Here is a 24,595-nt window from a genome sequence, read left to right on the forward strand (position 1 = left end):
GGCTTATGTCAAGGTTCCTGTCGAGGCAATAGAAGGAAGGCCCTATTATTTTGGTCTTGCTTTGTTGTGGTTGTGCGTTGGCCTCATGCTGGGAAGGAGAGAGCCCTGTCTTCTGAAATGTACCTGGTACTGAGGATCCGTGGCCTTTATCCCCGCTCGTCCTGAGGCATCTGTGGTCCACTCTGTGCTCCCCTTGTCCCTACCTCTGGGCTCCTTCGGGTAGGACCCCTGCGACCTCTCGGCCCTTCCTTGCCTTTCCTGTGGACGCAGGGCGAGTTGGGCTCATCATGAGCCTCCTGAGGCCTTTGGGAGATCCCGTGAAGCAGAGCCTCATTCTCCCCTAAGCCCCTTGTAGCCTTCTGCGCCCCACTGCTCCCATGTAGCCAGAGTTGCAGTGAATTCTGGCAAGACTGCAGACCACCGAAGTCCTATACAGGACAAGCAAGGTGCAGTTCCCCCGGGCTCTGGCACCTCCAGCCTGTTCTGGGTATCTCCATCGCTGTCCGTCTCCTCTCCCCAGCTGCAACCTGTGAATAAGCGCCCACCCCCCCGCCCCCGGTAGCGGGTGGGAGGGCACACAGGTACCCCAATAGCTATGCAATCTTTCTCCTCCCCGGGTCCAGGGTCGCTATCAGTGGGAGGATGTGAGGGAAGATGGAGATAGTGTGGGGACAGGGATAGGACAAGCCTGCTTCTGCCAGATTACAGCTCCTTTCAAACCTTTGCCATCTTATGCCTCTCTCCTTTCTGATTCAATCATCAGATATTTGTAGGCTTTTGTTTTCTTTTTTCTCATTAACTCACTTCCCCCAAAGCAGGGCATATCTTGGGTCTAGTTGTTTGAGCTGGAGTGGGGGTTAAGGGGAGCCCACTGAATACTAGGACGGAAACTTGATAAATGTAGGCTTGCAGGGAGGGAGGGAAAAACACCCCTAAAACGGTTGCTTCTCAGGCTGCCTCCGGGGCCCCAGATCTCCCACCCAGTTTCCTTATTCTATACTGGGGAGAATTTCCTAGGTTGTGTCCTGGTGTGTGCTCCCAGAAGTCCCCAAAACCGTCTTAGCAGATCGTGTCAGGCGCACACACACACACACACACACAGCCCACCTGGCCTACTGATCCAGCTTAGGGGAAAGGGAAAACGAGAAGCAGAACCCAGGGAAGAGCCAGAAAGTCAAAACCCTGCGTCCTATTTTGGGCTCAGCCACATGTTAGCGGTGTGTTCGGAGCCACCTAACTTCCCCTCTCTCACTGTGGCTTCCCCATCGGGAGCTCAGTGGCCCTAAAGCATAGCCCCTGCCTCCCTGTCCCGAAGGCGGAGGGACTGCCCATCACTCAATAATAACAATGATGACAGCAATAATCATACCTTTCAAAACTTACATCACGGCATCTACTTTAAAGTTACCCCCTCCCCCCCCCCAAAAAAAAAAAGAGAGAGGTTAGAGTGGAAGAGAGCCAAAGCATAAGAGACTTAAAAAATGAGAACAAACTGAGGGCTGATGGGAGGTGGGAGGGAGGGGGGGATGGGGGATGGGTATTGAAGAGGGCATCTTTTGCGATGAGCACTGGGTGTTGTATGGAAACCAATTTGACCATCAGTTTCATATATTTAAAAAAATTAAAAAAATAATAAAGTTCCCCCCTCCCTCTTAAGAGACTAATAAGAGAAAAATATACTAATAAGAAGAACTAAAGCTTCTTATTTGACTTTCACGCCCCTGGGACTCAGCAGGAACTGGTCTCAGAACACACGTACGTGTCCTGGTTCCGGCCCTGCTTCTAACTTATTGAGTGACCTTTGCCAAATCGCTTCCTCCTTTAGGGCTGCAGGTGTTCCTTCTGTTAAATGGGAGGGCTGGGCCGTGTGGTTTCCAAAACTTCTAGTCCTCGGATTCTGTGTTTTGAGGGAGCACTGCATTTGATTCCTGTGGCTATTGTAACACTGCCATAACTGTGGTGGCTTAAAACAACCACAACGTGTTCTCAGTTCTGGAGGCCAAAAGTCTGAATCAGGAGTGGACAGAGCCACGCTCCCTCTGGAGGCTCTAGGGGAGAATCTGTTCCCCCCCCTTTCCTGGCTTCTGGTTACTGCCGGGTTCCTGGACATTCTTTGGTCTGTAGCTGCATCATGCCCCTTTGGCCCTTGTGCTCATTTTGCCTTCTGTGTGTGCCCGCAAATATTTCTCTGTTCTCTCTTACAGGGACACTTGTGATCCACATGTAGGGTCCATTTGGGTAATCCAGGATGATCTCTTCGTCTCCAGCATCTGGACTGAATCACATCTGCAAAGACCCTTTTCCCCAATAAGGTAACATTTACAGATTCCAGGGATCAGGTGAACACGTCTTTGGGGGGGCATTTTGCAGCCTTACTGCAAGCATCTACTATGCCCCTGACCAGTTTGGGTGAGGTCCAGGGAGATTGGGAACATCAGGAGAGTGTGTCTCTGTTCCCCAAGGGCATATGGTCTAATTGAGGAGTTATCATCCCATACACCACTGCCAAGGATCAACACCAGCCAGGTGGTAGTCGGCATGGAGAGGCAGTAAAGCTCTGGGGAAAGCTCACAGGCTCCAAACCCAGAATGTCTGGGGTTCACATCCAAGCCCTGCCACCTGTTGGTCCAGGGGACCCTTGACAAGTTACTTAGGGTCTCTGGACCTCAGTTTTCTCATTTATCAAATGGAGCTAATTATACTTACACTGTGTGTTTGTGACAAATACCAAGTATAATGTGGGCAGTGACTGGCTTCTAACAGGTGCTTATGATTCAGCTTCAGATGAATGGGACAGCATGGGCTTTCAGAACAAAGAGAGATTCCCCACTGATCAACGAGCACCCAAGGGCAGAGAAGTGGAATGACTTGCCCGACTTCACACCTAATGGCATAGGTGGGTCAGGAACCAAGGTCTTCCAGCATTGGGAAGTTTCCTCCACTTCCCAAAGCCTTCACTCCCCAGATGGATCTTTTGAATCGTGTTTCCACGGGCTGCAATGGACTTCGATTTGCATCTTCAACTGATTCAGGGAAGAATGGAGAGGACCAAGTACACAGCTTCAACCCTGCATCCTTGGGTGGATGCTCCGAGACCCTGGGAAGCCACCCATAGAGAAGGGGAGGCCTAAGCCATTGCATCCTTCCCCAGACTTCCCCTGCCCTTCTGCACTCCTGGCCGCTGCGGATGGTGCTTATGAATGCCGATTTTGCCAGACCGGTGAGATAAGAGCGGACAGATGAAACAGCCTATCGCTGCTGTTTACCGCCAGCTCTCTGCTCCCCTTTGCAGATCTTTGTCTGAGTCAATGGTTAACCCCAGCCTGGAGTCGATGTTTACTCCCAGGTCAGCCAGCCCTGAAATCCAACATTCCTCTGCAAACCAATAATATGGTCAGTTGAGTGTCGATCAGGAGAAAACAGAATTGTGACAGCAAATCTACCGAACTAAATATCAATCCCTTCTCTCCCATTTTTTGAAAGGATAGTTACTATTTGGGATCATTATGTCCTAGCAGCCCTACCCTCACCATCAGGGGGTAACACTCTATATTTCCTGACCCTAGCTGTCCTGCCTTGGCAGGGATACAGCGTGTACTCTCCCTGCCCTGGGCTGGAGAGAGGCCATGGGTTGGGGACTATTGTCCTTGGTGCCCAGCTGAATGCTGCTGGCTGGGAAGGTGGTCCCTAGTGTGGCCACTGCCTGGAATCCCACCGAGAAAGTAGGGACTGCAATAGTCCAGTTGGCTGAGCTCAGGTGGGGGGAGCTCACCCCCACCTGGGGTGAGTTTCTGAGTCCTTGGGGGACTCCTTGGGGGAGTTTCTGAGTCCTTAATTTGGAGGCCTGAGCCTTTTCACAGGTGAGCCTCCCTGTTAGGGAGTAAGTAGCGGGGGGAATAAGCTGGAAACGCTCCAAATCTGCCTGGCTGTGGGGTGATTTCATAGGAGCTCCCCAGGTCCTTCTTAAGAAGCGCGGAGCATGACATCTGTGACTGGCAGCATCGTGCCAATGCCAAGAGCAAACTTAAGGAGGCAGGCCGGGTAGTGGACGCAAGGAGGGTGGGAAAGAAGTTCTGGTCACCGGAGAGTGTTGGAGAGGGCGGCTTACTGGCCACATGGACCCATGAGAGCCTCAGAGCTCCTCTTTGTTCTCCGTGAACTCACTGGGCCACCTCCTTCTCCCTCATTACCTGCCTCGCCTTGTCATTGCCCAGGTGTCTGATCCCTCACCTGTTTTCCTAGTTCTGTTCACCCCCAATCAGAGAGTGAAAAACAACATTTCCTCAGGGGCTTCTGGGCTGGGGCGTCTTCGTCATTTGGGTGGTGGAATAATGAAGGCAGGAGCTGTGGTGGGAGCCCCCCGAGACCGGCTGCGTCTTGCTCTGAGGAGCCTGTTGTGAGGAACAAGGAATAGCGAAGCTAGGCTGGAAAGTTGGCCTTGGTCCAGAGGCTCTCTGAGTTTCCGCCGGCCGATCCCAGGGCCCCAGAGACTTTTCTTCTCTGGTTCTGAGAGGCAGGAACAAAGGAGCAAACCTTTTCTGAAGGCACCAAACCACTCTCTCGCCTTCTCCCACCTCCATACCCTGGTCAGGGAGAGGCGGAAGGAGGAAGATTTTTAGAGTAGATATCCAAAGTCAACAGGTAGAGTGTCAGGTAACAGGGCCCAGCCCCTCTCATAAGCCACTGGGGTCCTCCCGAACCTCCTGAACACTTGTCGTTTCCTTGTTCCTGGTCTGGCCTGGCCTTCAGCCCAAGGTTTGCCTGTCAGACTGCCACCGGAAAAATATCCCCTGTGATCCCCGGCAGTCCATGCCCATCTGAGCCTCTGCATTCCCAACTGCGCGAGGCTGTATAATCGCTTCTTTCTGGTGATGTATACCGTAATTAATTTTTAGCGGGCTGCACTGCACGGGTGGAGCAGTGTGCTGGCAAAATGGAGAGTTGAGGCCAAGTGCATTCACAAACCCGTCTGCACTTCCCATGCCAGGCCCTAAGAAAGCAAACTCCCTGGTGCCCTTTCCCTGAACTCTTGTCTGGGGAAAAGTACGACATCTGCACTCATGGGGGGAATCAGAAAATGCTTGGGCCACGGCGGTCCTGGCTCTCCTCCTCCCAGCTAAGAGACTCAGGTTAGGGAGCCAGGAATTAGTTAAATTAGGGAAAGATGTGGCCCTTGTTTGACCTTCTCCTCTCAGAGCTGAACTGGGAGACCTAGATCAAGGCAGCAAACAAGCAAAACTCGGGAACTCAGCCAGAGATCGGAAAAGGCAGAACACAGAAGACTCCAGAAGCTAACCAAGGAATGTACATCCTCAACAAAATGGGGCCAGGGGGCAAAGAGTGGCCTACTGGCCTGGAGCCTCAGTGTTCATGATTTCTATCTGCCTCTGGAAGTGTGGCACAGTGACCTCTCCTGCCTCTCTGCTGCCCTTCTGGGTTTCAGTTGGCCCCTTGGAGAGTGGGTAGTGGGGTGATGGCTCGTCCTCCTGCTGACAGTGAAGGGGGGGCCAGGGAGGGCTGGTGCCTGCAATCCAAGCCGCATCCTTTAGGGGGAAGTGGAGAGTTTGGTGGTGGCTGGACCCCGCCAGAGGGTCTGTTTCCTTTTGAGTAGAATCTCCATCTCCACCCGTCTTGTCAGGCTCTTAGCCCTGGAATATCTGTACCAGTGGAAAATAACCACACAACTCATGTTTACTTGCCTTAAGTGCTTTACAGGTTTTTCCGTGGAAATACCTTCCTCTTTGTGTCTGACTGATGCTGTCAGTAAGCTGATTCTGTCTGTCTGAGACCACACTGGCTGCTGGAGGAGAGGAAGAAACCCCCAGAGTCCTAGAGGAGAATGGCGACAAGTTGGCTGGGGGTCGAGCATTTGCCCTGGGTTACCTGAGATGGACGGACATCCCCGCAGCTAACTGAAGATCTGAGCTCTGTTTGTACAATGCCAGCACGGACCTCTGGGCAGCGACTGAATTTTTAGCGCTCATTTCCAGCTCCCTGAACTTTTATACTTCACTTAGCCAGGACAGGAGTAAGCCAGCTGGGTGACCAAAGAAAACAGATTACTGGAAATGGTTATAAAAACTTCTATACACTGGGCCTCCCAGAGGAAAACAAGGAAGGTTCTAGAATATTAAACAGGAAAGGACCTGATCAGATGCCAGGCCATAAATCTAAGTGTCGAGCAAGGCAGTGTGGTGCACCGATCAAGGATTTAAGCTTGGAGATAGACTGCTTTGTGTCCAGTTCCTGGCTTGCCCTTTCCCGAGGAGCGTAACTACTTACTTCCTCTGCCTTCGGCTTTCACATCTGTAAAATGTGAATCATCATACCTAACTTACAGAAATGTGGTATCAGATGCGAGGTGAAAGCTGAGGGTAGCCCCTTCTGTGCAGAGATACTAGGGAAGGAGCAGCAGTGTTAAGACTTGTGCCCTCACGGGGAGAATCTGCTCGATCGTAGGAAAGTCAGTGCTTGCCTGTAATGAGGTTTTTGGGGCGATAGCGGGGTGCATGGGGTCCGGAGCCGACAACCAAGAAAGAATTCTTGAAGACATCTTTAGTGCAAAAAGGTGATTTTATTGAAGCACGGGGACAGGACCCGTGGGCAGGAAGAGCTGCCCTGGGACCATAAGGAGAGACTGGCTTCTATACTATGCAGTTGGGAGAGGTAAAGTCCAGGGGAAGTTTCCAGTGAGATTTTCACAAGCTAAAGAAGACTCACAGGATACTGGAGGCCTGGTTCTCTCAGGCTAGGGTTGTTATTCCCTCTAGCAAAGCATTAGCACTAAGACAGTTAGGAGTTCCTAGAAAAACAGTTTACTCTGCCGGCCTCAAGCATTTGCCAATGGGCTGCAGGTTATAAGGAAATTAAGTTCTATCCCGGTCTCCTCCTGCCTTTGTTTCCCACATCACTATGGAGGGGTGATGGAGACTTAGGTCCAGCAGGACTATGATCTCTATCAGTTAACCATTTGTTTTTTCCCTTTCCTTTGTTTTTAGGCAGTCAGGAGTGCCTGGGAAATATCACACATATCCCACCTGGGTGGGGGGCGGGGGGGGGGGGGGGGGCAGTGTTTGCGGCCTGTCAGCTTGCCTTAGGCTCCCTCATCACCTGTATCTTGGATTAGAAATTTCCATGAAGAAGAAACAAAAAAAAAAAGAGAGAGACTTCCTTGATTCCAGCCTAGTGATGGATGTTTCCCTGCCTCGCATCCCAGTGATGTTTCGTGCTAACGGGGGATGGAAGAGGAAAAACAAATCACGGACAATACCGAGTGGTAGAGCCCGCCTGCTCTGTCTGTCTTACTCCCGCGTCACACCAGGTTATCAGGTAGCCGATAAAGAAGAGCTGTAAAGACATGGGGCTCCCCCATTTCCTTCCAGGTGAGAATTTCCCTCAGATCTTATCTCTGCCCGGCTCCGAACAGTAGGCCCTGAGCCTCTAATCTTGGCTCTGCTCTGACCCTTTGAACTTGCACTAGCTCGTCCCCTGCCGGTGGACCTCAGCTTTCCCTGATGCACCTGGTCCTACTTCTAGAAGCCGCTCCCGACTCCAGCCACTCGGCCAACACCCTTGCCGAGCCGGTCCCCTTTTTCCCCAAGATGGGGCAGTCAGGCCGGGTGCCCCGACTGCTGAACCCCAAGCAGAAAGTGTTACAGGGGTTCGGCGAAAGGAGAGGTTCCTGAGCAGCGTGGCAAGGGCAGCTTTTGAGGAAGAATGAGGGTCTGATCCCTCACATCGGAGTCTTGTGTGCTAGTTCAGGGCTTGGCAAATCGTGGCTCCGGAGTCAGATGCAGCTTGCCACCTATCTCTGTAAATAAAATGTTGTTGGCACACTGTCGGAGTCATTGTTTCAGTGCTACAACAGCAGAACTGTGGTGTTGCAACAGACGCTGTGTGTCCTACAGAGTCTAAAGTGTTTCCTATCGTGCCCTTTACAGAAAAGGGGTGCTGACCCCTGCCTTAGTGCATCCAACTTCCCCAAGCAGTAAGTGATCTGAGGATCCCGGTCCAGTGAGATTGCTTCACCAAGACACAATAGTCCAAAACACTGGCAAAACACTCATCATGTCCCCACACCCCACGGCTATTTGCCATGCATCTTAGTGGATTAGAGGCTCCAAAAAGTCCTACGCAAAAGAACTTGTTTATTCTTTAACCAGCATTTCCCAAACTTGTTTGATCTACTGAAGCTTTTTTTTCCCCCCTCAGAATACCTCTTAACAATCTTGAGAAGCTAGCATTCTGTGGACGCCCCTGGTAAACACCAGTTAGGTGGGGTGATCCTGCACTGAGTGATCCAGGGCAGGGGGCGGGAGGGTCTCAGTCTGTCCCCACCTCTAATAAGCCAAATGACCTTAGCTGTATTACATACCCCCCCAGGGCCCGCTTCCTTATTGGTTGAATGGGTTAATGTGGCTGCCTTATCTCTCTATCTCTTACAGGTTTTTCAGCATTCATGAAAATGGTGTGGAGCGAGCCCATGGTGGTGTCATTGATTTATTTTTAACTAGTTTTGCTTTGATACATTGTTTAGCAGTGAGGAAGTGGAGAAAGCACTAAATCAAGGTTATGAGCTCTCTTTTTTGAGCCTTCGTCTATTTCTAACTGGGTTTAAACAACTTCCTTCTCCCCTGCAAGGCTTCAGTTACCTCACCCTAGAGTGGTTAACTTCTAAGGACCTTTTAGCTCTGAAATTCTGTGATTCTGTTTGGTCAGATGTTTTCAACTTCCCTACATAACCAAAACATTGGGGTCTCTCTCACCAAACTTGAAGACTAAATCTCCATGGTTTTCTGGGGAGAGTGTCCGGGTTCAGCACCAGCTGTGAGGATGTGTTAACAAAGTGTCTCTGGTGTTGCTGACAGTCTAGAAGGCAGGACTGATCCTTCTGGAAATGTCCACTTGACAATTCTCAACTTGACATTGGAGCCTTCCTTTTCTTTCTCTTCCATTGCTCAAAGGCTGCTTTGCCCAAACATGAAGTTCAGACAGTCAGTTAACAGATTCGGCAAAACAAAAGAGCTGATATAATGCCTGAAAGACAGTGGGACCAAGGATGGAGTGAAAGTTCCCCAATAGGCATGGGATGAAAAGGTTATAAAAGCAGAATCCACATAAAATTCCTTCTGGCCACCTTCTCTGTCTTCCACCCCCCTCCCTCCCCCCAATGGTCATTTCCCAACTTCAACAACAGTCCTTGATCTCAAGGATTCAGAAGCAGTTGAACAAGAGGAGCTTTATGAAAAAGGTGAGAATCTACTGAAAAATACCCTCCTCGCCCATGAATTTAGGAAAATCCCAGAAATTTTTGCCTAGGTCAAAAGGTCTGTGGCATGATGACAATGGGCCCAAATGTGGGGGGATGATTTGAGGAAGGGGGGTTGTGCTTTTTCGTTTCTATGGAGAAAACACCTGCCTATGGAGTCCTCCGGGGGACTGGAGGGGAGTGAAGGGGGACTCAGAATACCTCGGAGGCCACTGAGCCCATGCCCTCTGGTCAGCCAGCCGTTCAGCACAAATACTTACTGGGCGCCCTACTGAATTGGAAGTTCTCTGGGGACATAGTGATGTGGATCAAACACAATTACTGCCCTAAAGGAGCTTAGAATCTTCTTGAGAAGGCAAGCCTCGTGTACATGAATATGATTAAATAAATGTGTGCAGCAGGCTGAATGCTAACAGACCTGAGAAAAGGGGATGCCTGGCAAGGAGTAGGAATGATGGCTAAGAATTCGTAGCACTTGGAAGCCTCCTCTATTTTCAAACTCCCGGAAATGGAAGTTCCACGCTCTCCTAGGTGACCTCTGCCAATGTTTAATAAATCCTTTCTTGCAGCCTCCTTTGAGTCATATACCACCTTTGGCTGTGGGAAATGCTTGACTTTCCTAGGCCCAAGGACGGCCAGCCTCTATTTCCCCAGTCCCATTTGCTTCCCTCTGTATAGGCGGAGGAAGGATGAAAAAAGGCTGAAGTCATGGCGTTTGGTCCTGGCTCTCTTTCCATGGGGACTGAAGAGCTTATTGTTCCATTCCTTGGGGGCCAGGGTGCCTCTCGGGGACAGTCAGACGGGCCCGAGGAGGAGACTCGTCCCGGAATATCTTCCTCTCTACGTGGGGCAGCTGGTCTGGCTGGAGGCTCAGTTCCAGGAAATGCGTCATCTGAATCAAGGTGACCCCCGCTGTCCTTTCTGTCTCCTGAGCTGCACAGACACAGAGCATGCCGTGAGGGTACTGAGAACTGAATGCGGTTCCCTGAGTGCCCCACCCCCCAACCCCTACAACCTCCTGGGAACTTCCTGACACAGATGAATTGCAACTGAGCCCTTGGATTGAAAAGGATTGGGCCAGGCCTTCGAGGTCCTGGGTGTGAGCACCTCAGCCTCTTCCACTTGGTCCCGGAACATCTCGCCCTCTCTTCATCAGAGCTAAACACCACGGAACACTCCCTTGAGGAGTACTGAAACCTAGCCGGAAGAGGCTTTTGGCTGGGCCATGAGGCAGAGGGTGCAAATGTGGTCTGCTCCCCGCACCTGGTCCCTGTGCTCCTGTTGCCTGCTGCCGGCATGGCTCATGCAGTTCCCACGCCCACCGTTGGCTTATGGCTTGCCATCCTCTGAAAGAGCTTCTCCTTCTGCCCGGGGGTGCCTTTGAGGCATAACTGATTTTCCCATTTCATTGAGAAACCAAGGCCAGGACCGGTTAAATGGCTCTGTCTAGAATTTAGCACTTTTACCAGTCCGGACCCCACCCAGTCCGGAGGGTGTCCGGTGGGAACGAGCACTCCCTCCTCGGCTCAACTCACAGGTCCTGTTTATCCGGAGCCTCCTTTGCAACAGGACGAGAGCCACAAGCGTGAGGGGGAAGAGCACCGTAGAGACAGGAGTCAGGATCCGAGAGATGTTTCTCTCTCCTGGAGAAGCCCTGGAGTGGAAGTAACAGGTGGGGATGAGAAGAGTGCAGGGGAGGGCGGGCGGGAGCTGGACAGGAGACCGAAGGCCATTCGGCCCTCGCCCCTCACTTTACAGGTGAGAAGCTGAGGTGAGGGAAGTCGGCTCCCCTTATTCCCACGGCAGGTTCGTAGCAGAGCTGGGACGGGAGCCCCCGTCTTGTCCCTACTGCACCGAGTGTGAGGCAGGTGGGGGCCACTCTGTGTCACCGTGGAAAGAGGACTGAGTGAGAGGCAGGGAATCCACCCTGGGCATGGGGCTCTGCCCCATGGTTTCACGGTCTTCCCCTGTGGCTTCAGCAAGTGTTTCCCCTGTCTGGAGCTTTTGTTCCTCACCTTTTACAAAAAAGTCCCAAAGGTTCCACCTAAATATTCTGTTACTCTTTTGTTTTGATCTTTGCTTGAAAACCACATGAAAATACTCAGGGTTTCTTAGCAAGGAGCCTTGAACAAGGGAGGGTCTGTGATGTTTATGGGCCTTGCCCTTTGCTGTCCTGAGGTGACAAAGGGAGAGAAGTGAGCAGGCGGAGGGGGGGCGCAGAGGTCGGCCCAGGGAGGGGCATGCCTGGAGTAGGGCAGAGAGGAGGGGCTGGGAGTTTACCTCTTCATGGAATACCCCTTGCCCAGGCACCTCCTGGGCCCAGCTGCCGGGGCCTGGCTCGGCGTTGCTTGGGGATCGCTGTGTCCAGCAGGCGTGTCTAGGTCCCCTTCGGTAGCTCCCTCCTCAGACGCCACCTGTATGCTGGAGGGCCCCAGGGTCCACACGCCTGCAGCTGGGGTAGTTCTTTCAATGGAGCCCAGGGCTTGGGGCTTAGCAATGGCTGTTGCTTCTTGCAAGATTTCCTGCACCCGTTTTTCTGAGACCAGAGTTGTTGGCCTGATGGTCCCTATGACCTTCCCAACTACATCCAGAGCTGTTCTGACCCTCTCTGCTTCTTCTTGTGGCCTATCGGCCTCAGTAGTTGTTATCTCCCTCCCTTCCTCGCTGGGCCTGCCCGAATCCCCTACCGAGCCGTTGGTGTCCCACACCCAAACACCTTCTGTCGTATTGGACATATCTCCGATGGTTGAAGCCGAACTCTCTGGAATGGGGACTGTTGTCCGGACAGAACTCTCTACCCGACTACCTGTCCCTAGAGCTGCTGCCCCAGTTGTTCCTGGGGTCTGCCTGCCCTCAGCGGAAGCTGTTGTTTTCCTGGTTCCTGGAGTCAGAGCAACTCTGTGGAATCCTGTCCCTTGTCTTTCTGTCATCCGGGAGGTTGCTGGGGTCCATCTGTTGGCCGCCGGTGTTGCTGTTCCAAGGGATGCCACGAGGAGCTCACCAGCAGCCAGAGTGGGTGGGGGGACGGCGCTGGAAAGACCTGTCAATGGCAGAAGGAGACCGCATAGGAAGGCTATCCCAGCTGCCTACAGGATTTAGCAAAAGATCCCAGGCTTAAAGTGTTTGCCCCAAGGAATGCATCCTCATTAAACAACACAGTCTTGGGTCAATATGTTGGATAAAATAAAAATAGGGGAAAACCAGGTGGAATCTCTAATCTTTTTGCAAATATTGACATTTTCCTTTCTCTCTCTCTTTTTTATGCCCACAGTCTCTATTGAGCTGTCCTGCATGCCCATACAGGCCTCTTTCCCACAGCCCACCACATACTGGTCCTCAAATAGAGCAGCCAATCTCAGCAGACGGTTAGAGTGACATTGAACAAGACAAATGCAATCCCAGGCACTGCCTCTCTCCTGGTCTTCCACTGCCTGGGCGCCCTTCCCCAGGCTCTGGGTGCCCGATCCTGGGTCCCTGAACCTGCCACACAGAGCATGGACCTCGAAGCTGTCAGATGTCTGCTAAGGGGCTCGGTCTCAGGAAGAGCCTCTTTTGTCCCGCATCTCTTACCTGCTCTTCTTGTCTGAACAAAGAGACATCATGCGCCTAAGAAGCCATATTATTCAATTCAACCTCTTGGAGTCCTCTCCAAAAACACATGCCACAAAATGTGGGGGGACTTGGGTGAGGCAGTCTGCATGCATTCATTTTGGAAGTGTTTCCTAATATCTACCTTCCCGAAGGTAATTTCTTTCTGAAATGAAAGCCTACTTTTTTTTTTTTTTAGTTTATTTATTTGAGAGAGACAGAGACAGAGCAAGCAGGGGAGGGGCAGAGGAGGAGAGAGAGAGAGAAAGAGAGAGAGTCCCAAGTAGGCTCTTCACTGCCAGTGCAGAGCCAGACATGGGGCTTCAACTCACGCAACTGTGAGATCATGACCTGGGCCGAAACCAAGAGTTGTATCATCAACCGACTGAGCCACCCAGGCGCCCCTGAAAGCCTACTTCTTAAAGTCCTTGCCCCACCCCCAGCTTTTCCTCATCGCTCCCCTCAGGTTTAAGGGCCTCTGGGACCGGACAGTCTTCTCCCACACCTTCTCCTTCCCAGCATTCCCCTCACCAGACTTGACCCACCCGCCGTCAGCCCGTACCTGCAGAGACGGTCAGATTCATGCTGAAGAAGAACATGTCGTTTCTCTTCCCAATGCCACAGCGGTAGCGGCCCACATCATCCGGGGACAGTTGGGACAGCCTCACCACAAACAAGCCTCTCTGCGGGAAGTCTGCGAATGTCACGCGGCCACGGTAGCCAAGATGAGCGTAGCCGGTGGTGGACACAATGGTGTGGCAGAACGACGTCAGGGGGCTGAGACGGCACCAGTACTTCCGCTCGTATACGTTGATGGCCAAGGGGGCATAATGGCACTGGATGGTGACAGTTCCCCCCGGCTCCCCAGACACCAGCCTCGGGCCCTTCAGTGCGTTTGCGTCTGCGGGCAGAGAGAGGGGAAAAAATGGTCAAAGGGAAGGGAGATTCGCGAAAGGTCACCGTGGGGAGGTATGAGCTCCAGACTCTGTCGGAATTAGGGAATAGGCCAGAAAAACACCTTCGTGAAAGTGAGGCCAGGAAGAATCAACATAGAATGTCAGAGCTTAGCCCCTGGATCGGGAGTACCCCAAGATACGGAATGCAGCTGTATCCAGGGCCCCATGTGAGAGACAGGAATGCAGGAATACTCTTTCCAACTGTTAGCTGGCTCCTATCATGTGCCAGACTTTCTCCTACGAGTCCGTCCGGGGCCTGGGTCAACATCTGACAAGAGGGCTGCAGTCTGGTTGGTGGAGTGAATACACAAGAGATAGTTCGATGGTAAGAACAGGTTAGCGTGCTTTCCCCCGAGCGGAGAGGGTGCCTGAAACACCGGTATCCCGGTCCACTTGGTGGGTACATCCCCAGACCGGTGACTGGGGATGTGTTCGCCCCCCGCATTTTCCGGCAGAGGGTAAACAACCACATGCCCCCATCAACGCACAGCTGAACGGGCCTGCGAACACACCCGCTTTGGTAACAGGTGGAAATCGTGGTTGAACCGGCCCACGGCCTGTTTACTGAATGACATTAACTCGCTCTGGGGTGAGCAGAAACAAGGCTTGTCGTGTCTCTCACTGTCTCTTGACACGGCCTCTGCTGCTTGATGAATCGCAGGCATAACCTCACTCATGGTAACTCTCACGGTCTCCCTCGGATGGGGAAAAAGTCCGGCCTGGCCCAGGGCGGTAAGGTCAGTCCAGTCCCACGACTGGCTGCCGTTCCAGTCCCTTTGCTCTACTCCTTCTACTCAAAACTGGTGTTTAGGCCCATCGGGGACTGGGTACAGAGGAACAGAGGGGAAGGTGAGGCGCAGAGCTGTGCTCTGTTCGCCATGCTCCCTGGGCACACGGGCGGCCAGAGCTCTTCCTGGGACTTTTGCCTCCCAGACCCTTCCATGGCCTCTGGCTGCAGTTCCCTCCTGGCAAGAACTGTCTCTCCGACTGGCCTTTTGTGCCTCCCCCCCACCACTAAACCTATGACGGCTGGCCACCTGCCCTTCCTTTTGGGGTCACAGTCCTTTCTGGGTGGCCTTCGTGGAGGAGTCCCCAGGCCAGCTCCTTTCGGCAGGTTCCAGGAAACGCCTTTGTTCTGCTGTCAGGAGAAGCTGGGACATAGGAAAAACTCGCTGAGTGTCTTCCTACAGATTCCTTCTCTGAACTTGGCTGAACGGGAGGGGGCAGCGATCCCTCCTGTCTCCCCAGGCAAGTGGAGGAGGGCACAACACATGGACATCTCTCTCCAAAGCGGCTCTCCCGGTGAGCTCTGCTGTGGGCTCACGATTCTTCAGATGGCTACGCGGCGGGCTATTGCGGGGACAACCGGCTTTATAACCGCTCTGCGCGTTCCTGCCCAGGCAGCAAAATATCTTGCTTTAGGCTGTGGGTACCTGGCGGGTATCAACTCGGTCGGTGTCTCTAGAGCCTCGGAAGACAAGTAGGTTCAGTTTAATACCCAAGTTTAATATCCTGTTGCCCGTAGTGGCCACATAATTGCAAAGCCCAGCGCTAAACGAAAATGCGGAGCCTCTTGTTGCAAAATTATTAACCCCTTGTTCACCAGGGTAATAGCAGAGCATTAAACCCAGCCCTCTTAGCTCGTCGAGCTGGCCCTGCCTGTTGCGTATGTCCGGAGGGCTAATTCTAGAAGACTCTAGTCTAGAAGACTCACGACTATATCAATATTCACAGTAGGTTTAATTACATGACGCATCACCAACTGTGCCGCTCTTAATCAGGATAAGTGGCAATTTATCATTAAGAGTCAAGAATATTCAGTTACAAACAAGGACCATCTCAGGACAACATTGGCAGTGCCCTGATAAAGTGTTCGTGCCCTAGCTTTCAGGAATTCTTGTGATCTACTTGTGGCACACACGAGATAATCTTTTGTATGTCTCTTCCACGAATCGGCAAGACGGGGCAGTCCAACCTCGCTGTAGAAAGCTGATTGAGAATCCTTAACCAGGGCCTCCTGGGTGGCTCAGCTCAGGTCATGATCTCATGGTTTGTGAGTTCAAGCCCCACATTGGGCTCGCTGCTGTCAGCGCAGAGCTTGCTTTGGATTCTCTCTCTCTCTCTCTCTCTCTCTCTCAAAAATAAACTTTAAAAAAAAGAGTCTGTAATCAGCTCTTGCAATGAACATTTTTTTTCTTTTATTAATACCAAATTTAACTTGCCCTTAAGAACTCAGTAGATTACTGATCAGTAGCTCCTAGTTATACATAATTAAGGTATATATGTTATATTATGTATAACTTGGAATGTATTTGGTATGTATTATGTGTCATTTGGATTTTTTTTTATTTTTTAATGTTTTATTCTTTATTTTTGAGGGAGAGAGAGAGATAACGAGAGAGAACGCAAGCAGAGAGAGGGGCAGAGAGAGGGGGAGACAGAATCCGAAGCAGGCTCCAGGCTCCGAGCTGTCAGCACAGAGCCTGATGCGGGGACTCAAACCCATGAACCGTGAAATCGTGACCTGAGCCGAAGTAGGATGCTTAATGGACTGAGCCATCCAGATGCCCCCATGTCATTTGGAATTTTTATTAGTCACCTATGGAAATTAAAGAAAGAGCTAGCACTTTAGATCAACGTGGTGCCCATCTGGGGCCCCTGATGCAGATTCTCTGCCCTTCAGTGGAGACAGATGCCCTGAACTCATTCACCCATCATTTCCCGGCAGTCATCTGTGGCTATGGCTTCTCTCAGAGAGGAGCAAGTGGCGGGGGGGGGGGCGGGGGGCTGCAGATGTGGGGCAACCATGGACCGGAGACCGACTCTGTCTGAGAGAGCACAAGAGGTTTGAGGCAGGACAGAGGGAGAGTCATTGCACCTGCGATGGATGTCTTCCCTCTCCCGCAGAGGGGTGAGAAAGGAGTGAGTGTTTCCTTGGCCCAGAGGCGGGGTGCAGAGGGCAGAGAGACGGTCCGCAGGCATCTGAGATGGGGTCTTCTCTGTGGAGGGGTCAAAGCAGAACCTGGGGCGAAGGGAGGAGATGGGCCATCAGGGGACCATCTAAGTTCACAAATGCACCCACCAAAGAAAGAGCCAGCTCTAAACTCCCGCCAGGCCAGAGAGCTCCAGGCCACCCCAGCAAGCAAGAGCTCCCTGTCTATTGCCTCTCCTCCCTTTTGCTCCTGGGACCCTGCTGGGGTCCCGAGCCCCAACTGCCAACATGGGGAGGAGGCAGAAGAGAGGAACAGAGAAGACGGCCACCGCGTCCCCCCTGCAGCGTCTTCCTGACTGTAGGCCTTGGGTAGATGATGGGGCATATCGTTGAAGGAAGATTAAAGGGCCAGCCAAAATATTTAACTGCACACTTAGAACTTCAAATTTAGCATTCGAGAGTGAAAGAAATTCAGTCAGAACTCTCACCTACACTAATATGTTAACATAAAAATCATGGGCCTGCCTGAGTTTTCATCTGGGGGCTTCGGTTTCTACGGAAAAATTTTAAAGGGGCTGGGGGGAGATTAAAATAAAGAGATGGTCTGATTATAGTACAGAGTTCTTGCTCCTGTATTAGCTACCCTTGATTCATTAAAATTCTGATTTGTTTGGGGCGCCTGGGTGGCTCAGTCCGTTAAGCATCTGACTTCGGCTCAGGTCACGATCTCGCGGTTTGTGAGTTTGAGCCCTTCGTAAGGCTGTGCTGACAGCTCAGAGCCTGGAGCCTGCTTCGGATTCTGTGTCTTCCTCTCTCTCTGCCCCTTCCCCACTTGTGATCTCTCTCTCTCTCTCTCTCTCTCAAAAATAAACGTTAAAATAAAATAAAATACCGACCAGAGCACATAGGGCCATTTGTCATCTGAGCCGGATCTATACCTGGCCAGGCTCACCACACCAGCCTGCCAGCACCTATTGGCAAGATTCTGTCTTTCATCCACCCGCCCTTAGCGCAGGGCATACAGTCAGCCCTCCATAAATGTATGTTGACTAAATCAGTAAATGCATAGATGTAAATTTTATTGACCCATCTCGTTTCTTTGTCAACTCCAAACTGTTTCATGTAAGACAGATCTGCACCTTTAAGTCCTTAGTACTGGGCCTGGCACTGAGTGTTTTTTGAATGAGTGGGAATGAGCCCTCTGCCTGCCGTCTTTTATACACAAGCCCTGGAACCCTTATCTTGCAAATGCAGCCAACTTTCAGCCATCAACTTGAATGGAAGAGAGCAGAGATATTGGGCATAGCAAGACAGTGAATCTTCTAGAAAAGATCAAAACAGGCATACGCCCTCTCTCTTGCCTCTCCCATTCCCCCTAGGCCTAGATCTGACCACTCCCTGGATCCACTGCAGGGCCTTGGATCCCCGGAGAGAAAGCCGGGGTATGCCCAAAACTTCCGTGGGAGCCCTGAACGCCACCGAGGGCCCGCCAGAAATCTCTGCAGCCTGGAAGGCACGGGGCTCATCCCGCAAGCTCTGAGTCTGGGCTGGGTTTGGGACTCACCTTGCAACAGGCACAGCGTGAGGAAGATGGGCAATTTCCATCCTGCCCTCTGCTTGGTGACCTGCAAAAAACACTGCAGTGGACAAAGCCTGAGAGCGTGCGGAGCAGGGAGACCTGGGCCGAGCCCCTTCTCTCTCCAGGACCTCAGTTTGCTCAGCGCTGCGGCTGGATGGGCTACATCCAACCAAGAGCGGGGTGGGAACTGCCCCCTCTGAGACCAGCGTGACTCCATCTCTCACTCCTAAGCACGCGCGTTTGGCCTGGGTCACCACCACCAAGGCTACAACGTCCCTACCCTCGGGGTTTCTGGGTTCAGAAGAGGTGGACTCCCCCTGTAGGATCCCAGCCCCCGCGCCCGCCTGCCAGCGTGGAGCTCTGAATTTTGGGGGAGCCACAGAGAGTGGAAAGACCACACACTTGAAGCTTACACCTAGCCCGGAATTGGGGGGGGGGGGGGTGTCAGTCTCCTCTCCAAGGAAATGAGTAAATGCGTAAGGGGGTTGTTGCACAAGTGAAACTCAATTGTGTCGGAAGCGCTGGCAGTGTGCTCCATGCAGAGCAGCAACCTCCCCCCTTCCCCCTTCCCCCCTTCTATTTTGCAGAAGGAGAATTGATTCCTTCAAGGGAAGCCTTCTGTTTCACTGGGCGTGTACCTCTGGTCCGTAACAAGGAGTTAAAAATGAGCTATCGGGGGTGGAGGGGGGGGGGGGCGCCTGGGTGGCTCAGTCGGTTGAGCCTCCGACTTGGGCTCAGGTCATGATCTTAAGGTCTGTGGGTTCGAGCCCCACATAGGGCTCTGTGCTGACAGCTCAGAGCCTGGAACCTGCTTCGGATTCCGTGTCTCCCTCTCTCTCTGACCCTCCCCCGTTCATGCTCTGTCTCTCTCTGTCTCAAAGATAAATAAACCTTAAAAAAAAAAAATTAAAAATGAGCTGTCGGAAAAAGCAATTGTCTGCGTGACTGTCCTCATCTGTCTCTTCTCCACAACGTCTAGAAAGCCCTCCCTGTCCTCCCGTCCACACTGATCTCCCTCTGCTCTGGTCTCTCTCCTGCCGGCCTGGGGTGGGACACTGCGTGTCATCTCTGCCCCCAGGCTCTGGAACAGGATGCAGGACGGTGTAGGAGCACAGCACACAGCTATTGTGAACTGACCACTCCCGTAACAGACACCATACTGATCCCTACTCAACAGTCTTCCCTTGTCTGCTGATTATAAAGACAGAGATTGTACATTATACTTCATTTGTATTCCTCCTGGGGTTTTCAAGGATGCTTTTTGATTAATCAAAAATCTGTGCTTTGAATCTGTCTACTGCCTACAGTTCTTGGGACCTGTAAAAAAAAAAAAAAAAAGGCAAACTAAAGTTAGCCATCACTGTCTCCTTCCTCCTCTAATCCCTGTGTCACTAATGTTGAGGATTGGAGCAGATAGTCAGAGGTCTGGGCCATGGGCAGGAGACGCTCACCCACCCCCTCTGGCCCAACTAGACAAAGCCATGCAAGGCCGCTGGCCAGGCTGGGGCATAGACTGAAAGAGGAGAAAAAGGAATGGGGGAGGCAAGAAGTAGGAGGCAGAGAAGAAAAGAAGGGAAGGGAAGGGAAGGGAAGGGAAGGGAAGGGAAGGGAAGGGAAGGGAAGGGAAGGGAGAGTAAAGGACACGAGCATCGTAGGCTCCATGGGTTGGCCCTGGAGCTGCAAACTGTCCACCCCAGCTCGGCTCTGCCCAACCAGCCCCCCGCCAAAGTCTTGGCTTCTCTATCCAGGCAGAGCCCCGAGACTGGCTGGGGTTGGAAAAGCCCTCGGGCTTCTCATGCCTCCTCCACGATGCCCCCATCTTGGGCAATGCCATGGCAGCCATAGGCCCTCTGTGCCGTCCAGAGCTTTCTGGCTGCCTGCCCTCCCCCAGAGGCTCTCCAGGTGTGCCTGCGCCTAATCTGTTTGTTTGATTAATGTCCACCAAGCCCAGGTTCCTAGGGCTGGTTTTCCCAACGCACTAGGTGCTGACACAGCACAGGTTGAGGTCAAAGTCTGTAGACCACACCACCCGCTTCCTCTGGAGTCCCCTGGGGCAGCAATCTCTAGGCAGGAGCAAAAGCCGCCTGGCCTCCGAGGGGCAATGAGGAAGCACAGAGTGTGAGATAAAAGGCCTCCAGGGTGCTATTAGCCTTGATCCGAGGCTGAAAAGACTATATTGGAGGAAATGTCTCCAAGTCCCCCACCCTGCCAATGACCTTCAGAAAGCCTTTCTCCAGGATACAGAGGGCCCTAACTCTGCAGCCTGGGGCTACAGGCCTTTGTTATAATGCACAACATCTTAGGGGGTGAGGGCCACATGGTGGGGGGGGCACTCTCATCCCCTGGTCCTGCCAGGAAGGACATCTATCTTATCTTCAACACAGGTTGCTCTACGACTCCCCGGATCCCTACTGGCCACCCCCTACCCAGCCCCCCACCCCCCCACCCCCCACCCCCCACCAGGCCCACTCCTCTCCTATTCCCTACCCCTGGGGCAGCTGACAAGAAAGAAATGAGCCCCTGTGGTACAGAGAGAAGTGCACAGAACCAGGACTCAGGAGCTTTTGCTTTGCCTGTGGCTGATGGCATGACCTAGAACAATGCATCCTTGTCTCCACTATAGCAGAAGAACTTTGTGGATCTCCATGTCTCCTTCTCTTTCTGACATTTGTTGGCTCTACATTACTTAGGGCCTCAAAGGAATCTTTCACTCTGGTGGGAGGGAGAGTCGAGGGGACCAGGAGAGCCGGGAGGTGGGAGGGCAATGCTGCAGCCTGGACCCCACAGACCTTTCCTGGCCCCCTGGGAGTGAGCCTGGCCTGCTGTGGGGAGGGCCCCTGAATGCATGCTTGAGAACTGCTGCAGAAATTCACCACCCCCCACTGGGAGACAGGACCCCAGCCTGGGGTGGGGGGGTAGGCGGAGGGGGGAAGCCGCATCTCACCTGTCCTTCTCCGGGCTTAGCTGAGGCTTCTCTATCCATCTCAGCCCAGAAGTAAAATTCACCCGGACTTTTCTTTTTCTCTCTCTCTTTGAGATGCTGGTGTTTGGACACCTTCTAGCGTCTTCCCTCTAACCTTGAGACTGAGAAGGCAGCACCGGAGCGCTGGAAAGCAGCTGGGGCTATAGCCCCGGAAGACACAAGTGCGAGACGTAGTTGTGCCCCTCGCCCCTCCACACCTGCAGCGAGTCAGGGCACATCGGGCCTCGGCTTCTAGTTCTTCTAGGGGGGAGCCAGCCCTGGCTCCTTGTGGTCCTTCCTGTCACTTACTCTTGAAGAACTCTTCCAGGGGTGGTGACAGTGGCATCAAAGAAAACACACGGATCTCCGTTCTTCCACTTCTCATTTCCCCTCCAGTCCAGAGCCCCAGATTTTTCAGGATGCCCCAGTTTAGCTGACCCCTGTAGGGTGATGATGAGACAATCTGGGGAGGGGAGAAAATTCAGGGGAGGAATTCCCCTATGGTCTGGCTGGGCAGCTGGTGCCTTCTGCTGGCCTGACCCCTTAGGCTCCCAGGGAGAGCCAGTTCGGGTCATGGACTCCCTGCTCAACTGCATGCCTGGCAGTCGCTAATTCATGCTCCAGCCAAAGCACCGTCCAGGAAATGAGATGACCTCCACGGAAAGAGAGCACTGACACACGGGGCTCATCCCGAAGGAGGAAGGACAGCCGACAGGCTTAAACATAACCCCAACGTTTTGCTTTGGGAAATATGTCATGGGTGGGCTCTTTTCCTCGTAAGGAATGTAATGCCTACCTCTGTTGGTTCTAAAAGAAGGTCCTCACCAGGGCCCCCGGAGAGCACCCTTGTGCCAGGTAGAAAGGACACGTCTCCTTTAGAAAAATCAAGGCGGTTGACATCTTGTTGCACAATAATTAGAGGTGGCAGCTTGTTTGGCTCATGCATTCACCCTTCCACGTTGGAAGACAGTTTGGGGGTAAGAGCTGTGTCCCCGAGAGCAATAGGAGAGGACAGAAAATAATACCGTGGGATGTCTAGGGTGTGGCTGGGACAAGGTGGTCTCATGCACGTGTGTGTGCCAGATTCTGTGTGCACGGAGATGTGTGCTGCTACGCCGGGACTTGGTTAGAAGCTTCACATCTTCACCAACACCTATCGCCTCTGATATAAGTTAGAATACATCTACAGGGGAAAGGGCATCCCCTTAGCCGTGGCATGCTTAAGTAGTGCACAACCCGAAACACTGTGCATGGCGGCCCTGTTTATCCCCGGAACTGAATGGTGGAAAGAGAGGGTTAATGCTTGGCCAGATTTTCCATTCCCCGCTCCTTCCGGAGCATCGTGGTTGATCACATAGACTTTGGAGTCAGACTCCTTCCAAGTTGATATACCAGCCCTACTTTTTACTAGGAAAGCGATATGGGTAAGATTACTTATCCGTTTTACCCCCTGTTTTCCTAATCTGAGAACAGGAGCTAATAGCACCTACCTCATAAATTATTTGGTGGATTAAGTGTGACAGTCCATGTAATTTAACGTTCCTGGCATGTAGTAAAATATCGGTAAATGTTAGCTGATAATATTAATAGCTTAGCTTACAGCGACAGAGAGCAGGTGTCTTTGGATGATCAAACCCTCGAAAAAAGTCCTTTTTGGAGGTTTTCATCTATTCAGAGGCCTACCACTTTCTTTCTTTATTCTTTCTTTTTTTCTTTTCTCTTTTTGGCCATTTGATCATTTTGGCATCTGAAAGATTAAAAATAAGTCCATTTTTCTCAGGACATGTTTGGATCGATTTTGTATTTTTAAATAAATGTCGGGGCACCTGGGTGGCTCAGTCAGTTGAGTGTCTGACTTCAGCTCAGGTCATGATCTCGTGGCCTGTGGGTTTGAGCTCCGCCTTGGGCTCTGTGCTGACAGCTCAGGGCCTGGAGCCTGCTTCGGATTCTGTGTCTCCCTCCCTCTTTGCCTCTCCCCAGCTTGTGCTCTCTCTCTCTCTCTCTCTCTCTCAATAATAAATAAATAAACTTTAAAAAATTATTTAAAAAATCAATAAATGTTAGTCAAATCGTATTGTTTTATAAACAATGCAGTCATTTTACATCCTTAAGGATACCTTTTTCTAGTTTGTCTCCTTTTGAACACTTTGGAGACTTTTTGATTACTGAAGACATAAGCCATAATCAAGTTCAATTGGTTGTAAAGCACTAGGCCACTTTCCAGAGCACTGAACGAGAGCCAAGATGGCCTCCTGTCTGAAGGAGTATGAAAGAGAAAACTCTGCACCGGCTACTCTTAAGAATGTAAATGAATTCTTTTGCCTGACAGAAAGCCACAGGAAGTCTCTTTACATAGGTTTCTGACACTGTGACCTTCTGATTCCCAGTCCCAGACTCCAGAAAAAAAAAAAAAAAACTAAGTAAGACCCAACGTCAGATCTGGGAAGAGTTTTACCCATTGCCTGCCCTCCAATTCCCCAATCCCAGTTTTCGTAAAGGATTTTATTTGCTAAACAGACACACCGGACTAAAAATCAGAAAACAGAAAGCTAACCAATGCAAGGAAAGCCAGTTGGGCTGTACCACAATCTGTATTCTCTTCCCTCTCCAAAACATGTTGTCTAATGAGTAAAGTAAGAGCGATATATAGAGACGCTGTAGGCGTCCACACAGCCGGTAGACAAAGCTTATTCCTCCTTATACATGACTGCAAAGCTTTCTGCTTGCTCTACCTACGTATGCAAGCTCTTTCTGGCATAGTTGTTTGCGAAATAGACAAATAAATGTCTCCCCTTCTCCCCCTCCCCGACTCAAGCTCCGGTCACAATACTGGATGTTGAAGAAAATGTTGTTAAAAACACTTGGATTATTAGCACAACCAGAAGTCCTTGATCACTTACTTACTTAGAAATTCGTAGAGGAAGGTGAACTATGAGACTCGCCACTCCTCCAAAGGATAAGAGAAGAAAGTATTTGTGTAACACCAGCAATCATTTTATAACGACATTTAGGAGGCTTTTACGACCTCCACCATCATTTGGCAGCTAGCAAAGATAGCAATCCAGCCACATTCACAGCCCTCCGAATACGGAAGACATCCCAAAGGCAGTCTGGGGGGTGCTGAGATGCTCTAAGTTCATGGACAGACCACTAGTAAAAGCACAGAGGAAAGAATCCCAGGAGATCATTTCACAATTCACAGGAGTATAGCCGAAGACCTTAACAGGAGCTCACATCAGGCTGTTGGCATAGATCGCTGCAAGAAATCATGAGCAACAGCTTTTAGCACAATCTTTCTGGAGTGATGCGT

General features: G+C 51.6%; 1 protein-coding gene across 3 annotated transcripts; it reads right to left on the minus strand.

Moving 5' to 3' along the window:
* Positions 1-8,485: 8,485 nt before the first annotated feature.
* FCAMR (Fc alpha and mu receptor) lies at positions 8,486-21,695 on the minus strand. Of its 3 annotated transcripts, none has more exons than XM_019430304.2 (7): positions 21,268-21,695; positions 18,309-18,369; positions 16,691-16,834; positions 13,419-13,757; positions 11,549-12,308; positions 10,804-10,922; positions 8,486-10,201 (listed from the first exon to the last, which is right to left on the minus strand). In XM_019430304.2, the coding sequence occupies exons 1-7, from the start codon at positions 21,304-21,306 to the stop codon at positions 10,020-10,022; spliced, it is 1,644 nt and encodes a 547-aa protein (XP_019285849.2). In that variant the 5' UTR covers positions 21,307-21,695; the 3' UTR covers positions 8,486-10,019. The 3 variants fall into 3 exon arrangements, with proteins under 3 accessions (XP_019285849.2, XP_053765075.1, XP_019285841.2); XM_053909100.1 differs by having other exon boundaries at positions 8,486-9,036; positions 18,309-18,381; XM_019430296.2 differs by having other exon boundaries at positions 18,309-18,381.
* Between the last annotated feature and the right edge of the window lie 2,900 nt (positions 21,696-24,595).

This window comes from Panthera pardus, unplaced genomic scaffold, assembly GCF_024362965.1.
Source record: "Panthera pardus isolate Hobbes unplaced genomic scaffold, ASM2436296v1 HiC_scaffold_21, whole genome shotgun sequence".
Classification (NCBI taxonomy): domain Eukaryota; kingdom Metazoa; phylum Chordata; class Mammalia; order Carnivora; family Felidae; genus Panthera; species Panthera pardus.

What these genes read in the sequence shown, in the direction of transcription:
- FCAMR (XM_019430296.2), bottom strand. Translation starts at nt 21,306, where the DNA reads ATGGATAGAGAAGCCTCAGCTAAGCCCGGAGAAGGACAG. An exon ending in CTAAGCCCGGAGAAGGACAG is followed by an intron (nt 18,382 to 21,267) that starts GTGAGATGCGGC and finishes TGTCCACTGCAG; the next exon opens with TGTTTTTTGCAGGTCACCAA. An exon ending in AAGGGGTATTCCATGAAGAG is followed by an intron (nt 10,923 to 11,548) that starts GTAAACTCCCAG and finishes CTTCCACTCCAG; the next exon opens with GGCTTCTCCAGGAGAGAGAA.